The sequence below is a fragment of the Callospermophilus lateralis genome, chromosome 17 (genome assembly GCF_048772815.1).
Source record: "Callospermophilus lateralis isolate mCalLat2 chromosome 17, mCalLat2.hap1, whole genome shotgun sequence".
Taxonomy (NCBI): domain Eukaryota; kingdom Metazoa; phylum Chordata; class Mammalia; order Rodentia; family Sciuridae; genus Callospermophilus; species Callospermophilus lateralis.
Genome location: NC_135321.1, coordinates 37,410,567 through 37,424,694, shown reverse-complemented (window position 1 = coordinate 37,424,694; position 14,128 = coordinate 37,410,567). Strand labels below are relative to the sequence as shown.

Below are 14,128 nucleotides of genomic sequence, written 5' to 3'. Positions count from 1 at the left end.
ACTCAGTAATGAAAAGGAATAAATTCTTGATACATCCAACAACCCAAATTGATCTCAATGCCATTACACTTATTGAAAAAAGGCAAAAATCAAAAGGTTACATCTGTATGATTTCATTTATATAACACTGTCAAAATGAAAAAAAAAAAACTATGAAGACAGAAAAGATCAGTGATTGTCAGGAGACAGAGAAAGGGCAAGGGGTATAAATGTAAAGGACGGCAGGGCAGATGTTTTATATATGGATTGTGCTAGTGGTTACCGAATCTATAGAAAAGTTAAAACTATTTATAATTACACACACACACAAGAGCATGTTTTTTTTTTAAATTTTTGCTTATTTTTTATTTATATATGACAGCAGAATGCATTACAATTCTTATTACAGATATAGAGCACAATTTTTCATATCTCTGGTTGTATACACCACGTATATTCACACCAATTCGTGTCTTCATACCTGTACTTTGAATAATAATGATCATCACATTCCACCATCATTAATAATCCCATGCCCCCTCCCTTCCCCTCCCCTTCCTGCCCTATCTAGAGTTCATCTATTCATCCCATACTCCTGCTCCCTATCCCACTATGAATCAGCCTCCTTATAGCAAAGAAAACATTCAACATTTGTTTTTTGGGGATTGGCTAACTTCACTTAGCATTATCTTCTCTAACTCCATCCATTTACCTGCAAATGCTATGATTCTATTCTCTTTTATTGCTGAGTAATATTCCATTATGTATATATGCCACAGGTTTTTATCCATTCATCTATTGAAGGACACCTAGGTTGGCTCCACAGTTTAGCTATTGTGAATTGTGCTGCTATAAACATTGATGTGGTTGTGTCCCTGTAGTATGCTTTTTTTATGACCTTTGGGTATAGACCGAGGAGAGGGATAGCTGGGTCAAATGGTGGTTCCATTCCCAATTTTCCAAGAAATCTCCATACTGCTTTCCATACTGCTTTCCAAAACTCCATACTGCAGTAATTTGCAGTCCCACCAGCAGTGTATGAGTGTGACTTTTTTCACACTTCCTCACCAACACTCATTCTTGTTTATATGCATAATATAGCTGCCATTTGGACTGGAGTTGAGATGAAATCTTAGAGTGGTTTTGATTTGTATTTTTCTAATTGCTAGTGAACATTTTTTCTAACTGCTAATGAACATTTTTTCATATATTTGTTGATTGATTGTACATCATCTTTTGAAAAGTGTCTCTTCAGGTCCTTGGCCCATTTATTGATTGGGTTATTTGGTTTTTTTTTTTTTTTTTTTTTTTTTTTTTTTTTTTTTGGTGTCTACCTTTTTGAGTTCTTTATATACCCTAGAGATTAGTGCTCTATCTGATGTGTGTGGGGTAAAGATTTGCTCCAAAGATGTAGGCTCTCTATTTACCTCACAGATTGTTTCTTTTGCTGAGAAGAAACTTTTTAGTTTGAGTCCATTCCATTTATTGATTCTTGATTTTAATTCTTGTGCCACAGGAGACTTATGAAGGAAGTTGGGGCCTAATCCCACATGATGGAGATTAGGGCCTATTTTTTCTTCTATCAGATTTAAGGTCTCTGATTGTATTCCTAAGTCCTTGATCCATTTTGAGTTGAGTTTTGCGCATGGTGAGAGACAGGGGTTTAATTTCATTTTGTTGCATATGGATTAAGATGAAAACACAATAGGGCCTAGGCCAACAAGACCTAGTCCTGGTTTTGATATAATACAATAATTTTAATCTATATGATCTTCCCATGGGAGAAGGTAGGAAAAGGGTGTACAGGACTCCAAGGTTTCTATGAGTCTGTAATTATTTACAAATAAAAAGCAAAGCTTGGATAAAATGGACCTGCATGACTGACTCACCAAGACTGACATAAAACACAGAAAATATGAATATACCATATCTCTTAAAGGAATCATCCTAACTTCTCCCCCCCTCCCTCTCCCCCCTGCCACACACACACACAGAGGAGGCTTTTCTAGTGAAATAATAATCAAAACACTATGGAAGAAATAATGCTGATTTTATATAAATTACATGAGAAAACATATAAAGAGCAACACTTGATAAAGCAAGAAGCAAATAAAATCATGATAGCAAAATGTGACAATGAAAAAATTACATGACATTAGTTTCATGATCATAGATAGAAAAAGCCATATTTAAAAAAAGCAAATTTAACCGGAGATATATCCAAAATTCACTACATTTTGGTTAAGTGGATCTATTTCATGAATGTTGTATTTCTCTAACGTTTGAAAATTAATCTAATTTATTACATTCACAGAATAAAAGTGAAAAAGTACTATCATCTAAATAAATGTACCAAGAAATTAATAACACCTAAAACTTATTTGCACCTTAGTCAGGCCAACTAGAAAAAAGAAAATTTAGTTAATATTGGAAATGGCATATACACATCTATCATCTCCTTGTTAGTCAGCTTTGTATTGCTGTGACAAAAGACCTGAGCAAATCAAAGAGGGAAACATTTACTTTGGCTCATGGTTTCAGAGGTTTCAGTCCATAGTCGAATAGCTCCATTGCTTTAAGCCTGTGGTGAGGCACAATATTATGATGGAGGGTCATGACCCCAAGGATCCATTACCTTCAACTAAATCCAACCTCCTACAGTTTCAACTACCTTCCAAAGGTCCATTCTGCTATGACTCCATCAAGGGATTAATCAAGATATTGATGAGGTGTAGAGAATGCATGATTCAATTACTTCTGAAAAGCCCATTTCTGAACATTGCTATATTGGGGACCATATCTTTAACATGTAAGCCTTTGAGGAATATTTCAGATCCAAACCATAACATCATCAATCATGATAATTAATATTGAAATACTGATCCACTTCTCACAGAGATTGAGAAAAAAGACACAGACATCTTAACTTTTTTGTCATTAGCACTTTTATTTAATATTTCATGAAATACTTAGCCAGTGATATAAGGAAATAAAAGATTAATAACAAAAAGGAAAATAGTTATTGTCAGATATGTAAAATCTGAGCAAATATAAAAATATTAATGAATGCAAACAAAACCATGATAACAAAATGTGACAAAAAACAATTACATGATATTAGTTTCATGATCATAGGTAGAAAAATCCATATTAAAAATTTGCAAATTTTTAAAAATTTAAGTGTAAAAATATTTAAAAATTTATAAACAGTTTGGATACATGAATAAGTAGGGCCACTGAATTTAATATACATTAAAATCTGAGTTTCTATGTAGTAGTGTATCTAATAAACTGAAAAATCCCCCCAGAAATATCTATATACTAATCATTGAAACTAGTGGGCATTAGGTAAGATGGTGTTTCAACTTTTTTTGCTGCTGTGATAAAAAAGACCCAAGAACAATTTTCGAGGAGGAAAAGTTTATTTGGCATTCACAATTTCAGTGGTCTCAGTTCACTGATGGCCAACTTCATTACTCTAGGCCTGAGATAAGGCAGAACATTGTGGCAGAGGAAAGAAACCAGCTCAGAACAGAGCAATAAGGAAGCAGAAAAAGTTCTCCTTACTATTTACAAACTATAAACCCCTAAAGTCATGCCCTCCAGTGACTCATGTCTTTTAGTCACTCCTCATCTGACTACAGCTACCCCTCAGTTATTTCACATCAGTGGATTAATGCACTGATTATGTTAAAGCCTTCAAAACCCACTCATTTTATCTCTAAACTTTCTTACATTGTCTTACACATGAGTTTTGGGGGACATCTCATATCTAAACCATAATATCCCACCCTTGACCCATCTCACAATGCAAAATACATTTAGTCTATTTTCAAAAGTCCAAGTCCAAAGTCTCTGAGACTAAAGGCAAACTAAACTCTTAGCTATTTTACCCTTTAAAGATCAAAAGCAAGTTACATATGTCAAATGTATAAAGATATAGAGTAAACATTTCTATTACAAATTGGACAAAAAGGGGCATAGACAAAGGGATGGGATCAAAGAAAGGACAAAATTCAACTGGGTAAAAAGTTCTGTAGTTCCATGTCTAGAATCTGGGGCAGATGGCACTGTGTGGTGCCACAGCACTGTTCTCTCTAAAGGGCTCCAGCTCTGCCCCTATGCCCTTGCTGGTGGCAGCCCACATGACTTCTCTCTTGGCTTGTTTCTGCTCTGTTCCTACAGCTTTCCTCAGCAAATATCCTCTGTTACTACCATCTCTTAACCATGAGGTTTTCTCTAAGCTTTGATTTGCTCCTCACTTCTTCATTTGTCAACTTTGTAAGGGCAACGTGCAAGTACTCTGAACATTTTTCCTGACCTCCCAGACCTTCTTTTGAAATCTTGGTGGAAACCTCCATGACTCTTAACTCCAGCATTCTGCATTCCTGCAGAACCAGCACCACATGGTTGATGCCAAGGTCTGCTGCCATCTAGAGCAATAGCCAAGACTCCTAGGACCAAGGCTACAGCTACCTCTGAGTACCTGGGCAGTTGAATATAGTGAGACAACTTCCTAGGCCCTGCTGTTCAAGAAGTGTGCCCCAATAGTTTGTTCTCAAAGGAAGTTTTACTTTTATATCCTTGAGACTGAGATGGGTGTGGTCTTGCCAATTGCTGCTCTCAAGCCATCTTTCTTATTGTCTCTGGGTAAAGTATTCAGCATCTTTTTAGTGGCAGTAATGTCTTTACAACCACACCTTGCTTTGTCCCAGTTTTACTCCCATTTTTCTGGTCAAATTGCAACATTCTCAAATCTTTCCGCCTTGCTTTGTGCTCCTGATTATCATAGTAAACTTGTCTGAAAGTTGCCATTGATATTCATGTCACCACCTGAATGCTGTGTTGCTTTGACATTTCTTCTGCTGGATTAATTAGTCCATCACCTTTAAATTGAGTTCCATTGAAAGTCTCAGGACAAAAAAGAAAAATGTAGACAACTCATTTGCCAGAATGTAATATGAATGACATCTAGTCAAATTTCCAATGGAGTCCTCTTCATCCTCTGAAACCTCATGGGCCCAGTCTTCACTGTCTACAGTCTATTGGCATTCCCATCTTCTGAGCTCCCACCAGAATTTCTCATTAAGCTCCACTTACATTTCAAAGCTTTTCCAGATCGCATCTCTAAGCTTTTAAGAAGTCTTTTTCCCTATAAACAAGTTCCAAAGGCCTTTGAAACATATTAAGTTAAATCACAGCAACAAACCCATTTCATAGTAACAATTCCTGTTTTAGTCAGCCTTTTCACCATTGTGATGAAAGACCAGACAAGAAAAAATTTAGAGGAGGAAAAGTTTATTTGGCACTCACAGTTTCAGTGATCTTAGTCCACAAAAGGCTAACTCCATTGCTTTGGGCCAGAATACCATAGCAGAGGATTAAACTCCCAGTTAATACATATCAGGGGATTAGTATACTTAATACATTAAGGTTCTCCTAACCCAATAATTTCACCTCTAAACTTTCTTGCATTACCTTACACATGTGCTTTTGGGTGACACCTCATATCTAAACCATAACAGATGGCACAAAGAGGAGGGGTGTCTTTGCAGGTGTTAAGGAGCTTGAGATGAAGAGGTTATCCTGGATTTCCTAGGTGAGCAACAAATGAAGAACAGAGGGAGATTTTACCACACCTGCATGTGCCTGTACACACACACACACACACACATGCACACACAAATGAGGTGATATGAAGGTTTATATAGCAGAGAGAGGTTTGAAGATATTGGCCTTAAAGTTTGGAGATGAAAAAAACAAGGAACACATTTCCCCCTACTACTTCCAAGGGTAGGGCACCAAGTTGACATGTTCATTTCAGCTAATTTTAGACATCTGGCTTTAGAACTGTAAGAAAACAAAATTTCTATTTGTTTAGGCCATAAAATTCGTGTTTATCTGTTTGGGCAGGTACAGGAAGCTGAAACAACTAACAGTAAATAATTAGAAAGTGAAATAATAATGCAAGGTCAATTAAACCTCACAGTCAGTTGTTTTTTGCTCTTTTGGTTTACTTGTTTTTAATTAATAAACTAGATTCTGTGTCATGAAGAAAAAAAATCCAGAAGAGCCAAGATAATCTTAAAGAACAATAATAAAATTCCCTGGTTTAAACCACTAGGTTATAATACTTAGTTTAGAACTACATTAACTAGAAAAGTTTGGTATTAGTACAGACATTGATCCAAAAATAAATAATTAAAGATAGATGATAAGTAGATAGAAAACAGAATATTTTATAGACTGACACCAAGTTTTATTTAAAATTGTTCTAGAAAAATCGTTATCAAAAAATTGACAAATGGAACATCACTAAGATTAATAAATTTCATAACAAAAAAAAATGATGGAAAAAATGTAAAGTCATGCCACAGACTTGGAGAAGATATTTATAACACATATATCTAAGGGAGTACATGAAAATACATGAAGATTTCCTCCCAAATCATAAGAAAAATATATAGGGAAAAAAGTGACATAAGTTTTTATGGTCTGTCATGCAAGAGGACATCAAAATAGCCAATAAATAATATAAAGGAGTTTGGTATCATTACCTTTCTGGTAAATTCAAATTAAAACAGTAAGAAGAAACCATTGCATAGGAGACTAACAATATAAAGTGCTGATGAGGTTATGGAGCAGGCGGAAATGCTGTATGATGCTGGTAGAACTGTAATGGGGTACAACTACTTTGGAAAGCAATTTAGTAGTTACCTCCTAAGCTGAAAAAAACATGCTTTTAGTAAGAACATAACATAACCCAGTGCCTGGTAAACACCCAGGAGAAATCAGCACTTATATCCAAGGAAACAAAGGTTCAAGAATATTCATGGCATTTTTATCCATGAAATTCTGAAAGAGAAAATAATCCAAAAGTCCACAAATAGGAAAATGAATTAAAAATTACATTATTTTTACACTTTAGACTATCTCACTGTAATAACAAAAAAACAATTTATTGACCCACAAGGACATGAGTGAATATAATAGTATATTGAGTGAAAAGAGGACAGACACCAAAGTATACATGCTGCATGTTCAAATGGAATCCAAGAACAGGCAAAATTAACTCAAGGCAATAGAAATCAAAATTATTATATATCTTTTTGGGTGGGGTAGAAGATAGTATAGAGATGGAAGGAAAAGTAAGAAAAACTTCCAGCATAGAGAAGGAAAGTTTTATATCTTAATCTGGTTAATGTTTATATGAGTACACACATATTTAAAAATTCCTTATTCTGTGCACTTGATATTAATGCTCATAATCACCTTTCTATATGTGCGTATACTCTTAAATAATTAAAATCAATAAGAGAATTAGAATTGTTTTTAGAATTGTATTTAATAAATAAATTTGTAACTAATACTTCTGATAGAAGTGTGGGAATATATATTTTAGGTCAGAAGAAAATCAACAGAGAAAGAAGTATGATAAATAATAGGAGTATAGGAATTAATAAAATATGCCTTAATGTTTAATTAAATATTAAAGAAATTAATAGTTTTTATATTTAATGTTGAGAAGGAAAAATATGAAGACTGTTGCATTTGTAATCACACTGAGCTAAGATCTGTTTTGTACTGGACAGAACGATGTAAGGCTGAATATGTATACAAAGGTATATAGAGAGAAATAAATTATAAATAATTAAAATAGTGATATAAATGCAAATTATATCTTCAATATATGAAAATTTTAAAAAAGTATGAAACATTAAGGGTATTAATGGTTTTATTAAGGGCATTTGTGGTTTTAATTCCTCATTCCTATCTACATCCACTTGGTTTTTTATGTCACCTAGAAGGGTCCTCTAACTCTGCCTTTGGGCTCAGCATTTGACTCGCCATTTCCTTTTGATTTTAGCAACTGTAATGCAAACAGAGGCTTATGAAGTTCATGTGTTGCCGAGCTTGGCTTTCTCTATAGTCTCTTATTATAACAAGAACAAGAAAGAGTTTTGGAGAAACATGGCCTATAGCCAAATCTCCCCAGTTATTTCAACTAAGGCTTCCCTACATCAGCAGGAAGCTATCCAAGCCCAACAACAACAATAATAATAAATTAATAATGAACTAACTATAGCTATTAAGAAAACAATGAGCTTAATATCAAGATGGTAGAATAGAGTCTGTTACTTTCCAAGCTGATCTGTGGTATGAGTCCAGGAAAGTGGGAAAACAGCTTCTCTTTGAGGTGGGTGAAAAGAGAAATCTTACTGGGATCTCACACTGGACTCTCCGAACAGCATAGGGACTCAGAAGTTTGGATAGAATAAAATTTTTTAAAAGTTAAAATTTCTTTAACTGTGACCACTGCTGGCACAGGTGACCACCAATACAGATCCACCACAGGCAAATCCAAGAGGGAGACTAAGAAAACCTGCATTTCAGGTTGCACTGTGGTGTGTCCTGAAATGGAGATATTAGTGATCTAGAACCTTGTCAAACTGCCCCAGTGGGTGAACTACAATATATTCTCATGTGGGAAATATGTTGCAGGGCTCCCAGTAGCCCATGGAGAGTTAAAGAGTCACCATCTTTTCCCACTGTACTATGGAGGCCGGTGGGTGTGGGTCCAAACCCAGGTGTCCAGACTTGTGTAATTCCAGGTAGGTCTAAAATCCTGACCTGGCAGATGCTCGCCACACAACCCAGAGTGTGACTAGAAAACCAGGTGAAATTCAGGCACGAACAGTGTTGTAACCAGGGGAATTCAGGACACTCAGACCCAAGAGATCCCAGGTGCCTCTCACCATGGTTCACGGGATCAGCTAGGGAGCACTGGGAACCTCATGGGAATGGGGGAGTGAATGTGCACTTGGGACTGAGTCCAAGAGGCCAGGATACAGGTAGCAGAGGGGGTGACGAACTGGCTTTTCCATCACACAAGTAAACTCAGGGAAGATTCCAGGGGTACAGACTCCCAGCAAGGATCAGAAGCAGCTGTGCTCCATTGGTGTGCTGATGGAAAAGATTCAGATCAAAAGGCACCTGGGTCTAGCTACACCCAAACTCAGGCTCCAGGAGCTCCGCCTCTGGGAACTTCTCTAATAGAACTCTGGAGTGACCCCCTCACTATGAGTGGAGCAGACAACACCCTCCAACCCGCCCCACCTTGTACTGCCAAGAAGGGAAGCTGAAAACAGGCAAAACTTGACCAGCTCCACATAATGAAGCACAACAGCCTCTGACTACTAATCTTGTGCGCAATACATATCCCAAGAAAAAATGGAAATAAAGACAATCGGGAACAGACAGAATTCCAAGAGTCAAAGAAGGTGTCAGTCAGTATTCCAGGAAGACATAATAACTTATACTTGTATGCACCTGAGAATATAGCTTCAAAATACATGATGGAATCACCAAACATTAGATGGACAGATATACCACCATTGTGGGTGATTTTGTAGTCCTTTCTCAACACTTGAAGGAAAAGTAGTAAAAAAAAATCAGTAATAACACAGAATGGTACTTCTCCAAAATCACCTTGGGATCTTTTAAAAGTACAGATCCTTAGTCAGGAGGCTTGGGTTGAGACTGAGATCCTATATTTTGAAAAAGGACCAGAAAATGCTAATGTTGTTGTACAAAAATTAATCTCTATAATAGAAAATTTGACCCTAGAAATAACTGAAAACACTCAACAAATAAAGAATAAATGCTGTATTCAATTACATAAGGAATATTTAATAAAATATATTTATATGTATACAGCATATGTACATACATACATATACATGTATATATGTTTCTATCAAATGTTATACCTGTGTGCGTGTGTATGTGCCATGTCACTGAACCATCTGTTAAGACTTTTTTTTCAGTGGGTTAAATCTATATAATGTTCTCTGAGTAAAATACAATTTAACAGGAAAGCAATAATAAAAAGATAATTAGAAATTTACAATGAAAAATTTTAAATACATATATTTAAATACATTTTTCATCACCCACAGGTCAAAAAAATGCATGATGAAAATTAGAAAATATATATGAGATTGAATGATAATGAAAATACAACAGATCTAGTGAGTTACAAAAGAGACTTATCCATTAAATAATAGATAATCTTTAAGTACCTGTTGACTATATGTTGAATGTGAGGAAATAGAAGAAACTTAACAAATGGATTTTATCTATTTCATAGAATTTTGTACAAATTGCATTCCATTTGCTTATATTTATTTGAAAATCCATAGTGAATGAGTTAATTTAAAAAATGAAATTTTGGGCTGAGATTGTGGCTCAGTGACAGAGTGCTTGCCTTACATGTATGAGGCACTGGGTTTGATCCTCAGTACCAATATAAATAAATAAATAAATAAAGGTATTGTGTCTATCTATAACTAAAAAATATTTTTTTAAAAAAAAGTGAAATTTTATGACACCCAGAGCAATAAAAAGAATTTAAAGCCAATGAAAGCACGTGGAAGAAAACCAGCAAGTACAAATACATCAAAAATAATTGTAAGATAAAAGTACTCAATTAATAATATGCCAATATAATTAATACATAAACTTTTAAATACTCCATTTTATTATTAAGCAAATAAAGTTAAATAAGTGCTACATTTATAATTAATGCATTAGTATGTAATATTTATTTTACTAATATCCCCCATTTTTAAAAATACAAGGTAGTCACTTTTGTACATGGATAGCAGAGATATAGATTGCTGATATCCTTAGACAAGTTGGCAATCTATATGAAAAACTTGAAAATGATAGACATATACTGCTTTAGGAATTTACATAAATTTGCATATATAAAATATGCATATTTAAACTTATATATAAGCTTGTTGATAAGAAAGATATTCTTTTTATCTGAAATTTTTAAAACAGTAATATAACATTTTTAATTAGAATTTTATTTCTAAATGCTATAAGTAGTATTTGTGCAAAATTCTTACTTGTAGTTCTCTATGCTTGCTTTATCACAGGAAATATCTTTTTCCATTTCTTCTTTAGCTTGTTTAGCTTTCAATTTGGCATTTTCAAAGGCGTCTTTAGCTTCTTCAAGTGTTTCATGAACTTGTCTGAACATTTCCATTACCTGGATGTAAAAAGTACTTTTTTAACATATTAATTTAATGGTTAATTAAAAGAAAGAACTTTAACTTAGGGAATTTGTTTCTTAGATAAAAAGTTCTTCATACACATTTTCTTCCCATATTTAGTCTACTGTTTCAAAAGTGGAGTTTCAGGTTTCCTTTACCCTGGTGGGCATCCACACTATAAGTTATTGACAAAATAACTTCAATATCCAGATTAACATGTCCAAAATAAAATCATTGTCTTTTCACCTTCCAAAACAGTTGTTCTCGTTGTTTTCATTGTGCAAATAATATTTCATTGTACAGCAATATGAGAACAAAGATGAATAAAGAAAATAAAAGCACCTGTACTTCCTTCAACCAGAAATAACCATTGTTATCTCAGTGTAATAGTTTAAAATATTTAACTTTTTTGGCAGGGGGTACTGAGGATTGAACTCAGGGGCACTCAACCACTGAGCCACACCCCCAGCCCTATTTTGTATTTTATTTAGAGACAGGATCTCACTGAATTGCTTCGCGCCTTGCTTTTGCTGAGGCTGGCTTTGAACTTGTGATCCTCCTGCTTCAGCCTCCTAAGCCACTGGGATTACAGGCATGTGCCACCATACCTCACAAAATATTTAATTCTTAACTGGTTTCATCCATTAACAAACTTCATAAACAGTTCCCTTTCCCTCTGCAACACGCCCTTCTGTGTCTCTGTCTATCTATCATCTATGTACCTTCCTCTGAAACACATCATTTTTATATACTCTTCCCTTATACACACATTGTACCTCCCTCAGCTCATTGTCAACTATGTGTACATCATACACAACTTGATGTGCACAACATAGGAGCAGTGCAAAGCCTAAACATTACTGTGATGGAAGACTCATTAGTAAACTGCACTACCTTCAAAATTCCCTCAACTGTATTGTTAAAGGAAAATACACCAAGAAGCTAAGGTTTTTTTATAAATATTGGTTGCTACCTTCCTCTCCAGAAAAGGACTAACAACTTGTATTCTTACCAACAGAACAAGAGGGACTCTTGTTTCAAAATCCTTTCCAACGTTTTAAATAATTTTTTTCTAAAAGAATTTTCAAATTGACAGACTGAAGAAGCTGACCATGTAAATTTTATTAAGAGTTCAATGATTTCTTTATATAAAAATTTTGGAATGTCTGACTTTTTTTTATTATAGTAAGCCTTCCTATCTTAGAATATATATATATTCTTAGAATAAAGATATATATCATATTATATCTTTATTTTTGTCACTAAGAATTTATAATTGTAGTCTTACATGTCTGCCTTTATACATTTCTTAATAAATATTTAATGACTACTATTTATAATGTAAAATTTCCATTTGTATTCCTAACTATTTATTGACAACATGGAGAAAGATTATTCATGTTTGTAAATGGGGATTAAAATAAACCCATCTCTATCTTTCTCTCCTTCTCTCCTATTGGTTCTGTTTCTCTGAAGAACCCTAATACAACTACCTTGAACCTAACAACTCTCCTTCTACTGTTCTCACATCCCTGGGCCACTCCCCATATCCTGCATTCCTGGTCTTACCCACCTTCTAGATATTCAGGGGCCAAAATGAATGAGAGTCTTGCCCTCTGCAGTGGGACCCAGGGACTGTGATGAAACTATTATGGGTGGACACCAGAGGGAAAGTCATTCCCCACAATGCTGATGGGTGCTATTACAAAAGGTTATAAATGCCATGCACGAAACACGAAACCTCCACAACAGAGTGGAAGAAAAGTGATTCCTTAGAAAAAGAAAATATTTTTCATTTATAAAACAAGCATAACTGACAAGACTCAAAAATGAAAAGCAGAATTATGAACAATGAGAGGATCAACCCCTCCTCAGGGAGAAAGAGAAATACAGGTACAGAGACTGTAGGAAGGTAGGATAGAATAGTTCTTCAGAGCACAAGTTCTGTAGCAGGAGTCCTTGTGTTCAACCCCTCTTATGTCTATTATTTAGATCTTGTGTAATTTTTTAAACCTTTGTGACACAGGTTTTCATTTACAAAATGAATATAATAATAGTGCCTGTATTCACATGTGTGCATGAATGAGATACACAGAGATGAAACAGAACATAACAAAACTCATCAGATACAATAAGAGTTGTGTTCATAGAGAAATTCATAGCTATAGTTACATTTAAAAAGGAAGATCCCATTCCCATAATGTACACAAACCCCCAGCAAAAACAAACAAAAAACAAGAAAAAGGGTAGCAAGCTAAACCCAAAAGCAGAAGAAAGGAAATGATAAAGATCAGAGTAGAGATAAAATGGAGAATAGGAAAACAATAGAGTTAATAAATATCAAAAGTTGGTGTTTGAAAAGCTAAAATTTGCAAAGATTTAGTTAGACCAATCTAGAAAAAAAATGAAGAAAGAAACTCAAATTACTAAAATCAGAAATGTGACAACCCAATTGTCTGCCATGCCAGACCCCTATCATATTGTGACATAATAGTACTAGGCCCAAGCATTATTTAGGCATTGTGTAGCTTCAATAGATTTCTGGCAAATGCCTCACATTAAAAAAAAAAAAATCAAATGATATTATACACGGGAAAATTTATGTAGGACAGACGGAGAGCCTGAGAGACAAGGCTGCCCTCCAAGTAGGCCTCTGGGCCCCTCATTCCCTTTCCTAGAATTACCTAGAATTGTCTGCAGTGTGAGGTTAGCAGATGCAGACTGCAACTAGAATTCCAAAACGGGAAGAAAAAAGAAAGTGGTGGAGGAGGGACAAAACAAACAAACTAACAAACAAAAGCAAAAAAAAATCACAATACAGGGGGAGGAAGTAAGTCGAGTTGTTCCCTTGAGTAAAGAAAATTGGAATGTCTTGCCTCACAGATACCCAAAATGTAAAAATCAAGGACACATATGTCTACCCACAGTAGGCCTTCACCAGGACACTCCTTATTTCCTTCAGAATTCCGGACATTACACATTTTACTTCTCAGAATCCACAGTGTGCTATATTTTCTTACCTGGTTCTGAGGCCTGGGCTAACCACTGGCCATTCCTCTCTGTGGGCAATGCATTAATCTGCACCC

General features: G+C 35.0%; 1 protein-coding gene across 1 annotated transcript in view; it reads right to left on the bottom strand.

Moving 5' to 3' along the window:
* Positions 1 to 14,128, bottom strand: part of Ccdc178 (coiled-coil domain containing 178) — a 349,129-nt gene that overhangs the window by 300,485 nt on the left and 34,516 nt on the right. The window contains exon 7 of the mRNA XM_076836870.2: positions 10,896 to 11,038. Coding sequence (XP_076692985.1) covers positions 10,896 to 11,038 — 143 coding nt within the window. The remainder of the gene's footprint in view (positions 1 to 10,895; positions 11,039 to 14,128) is intronic.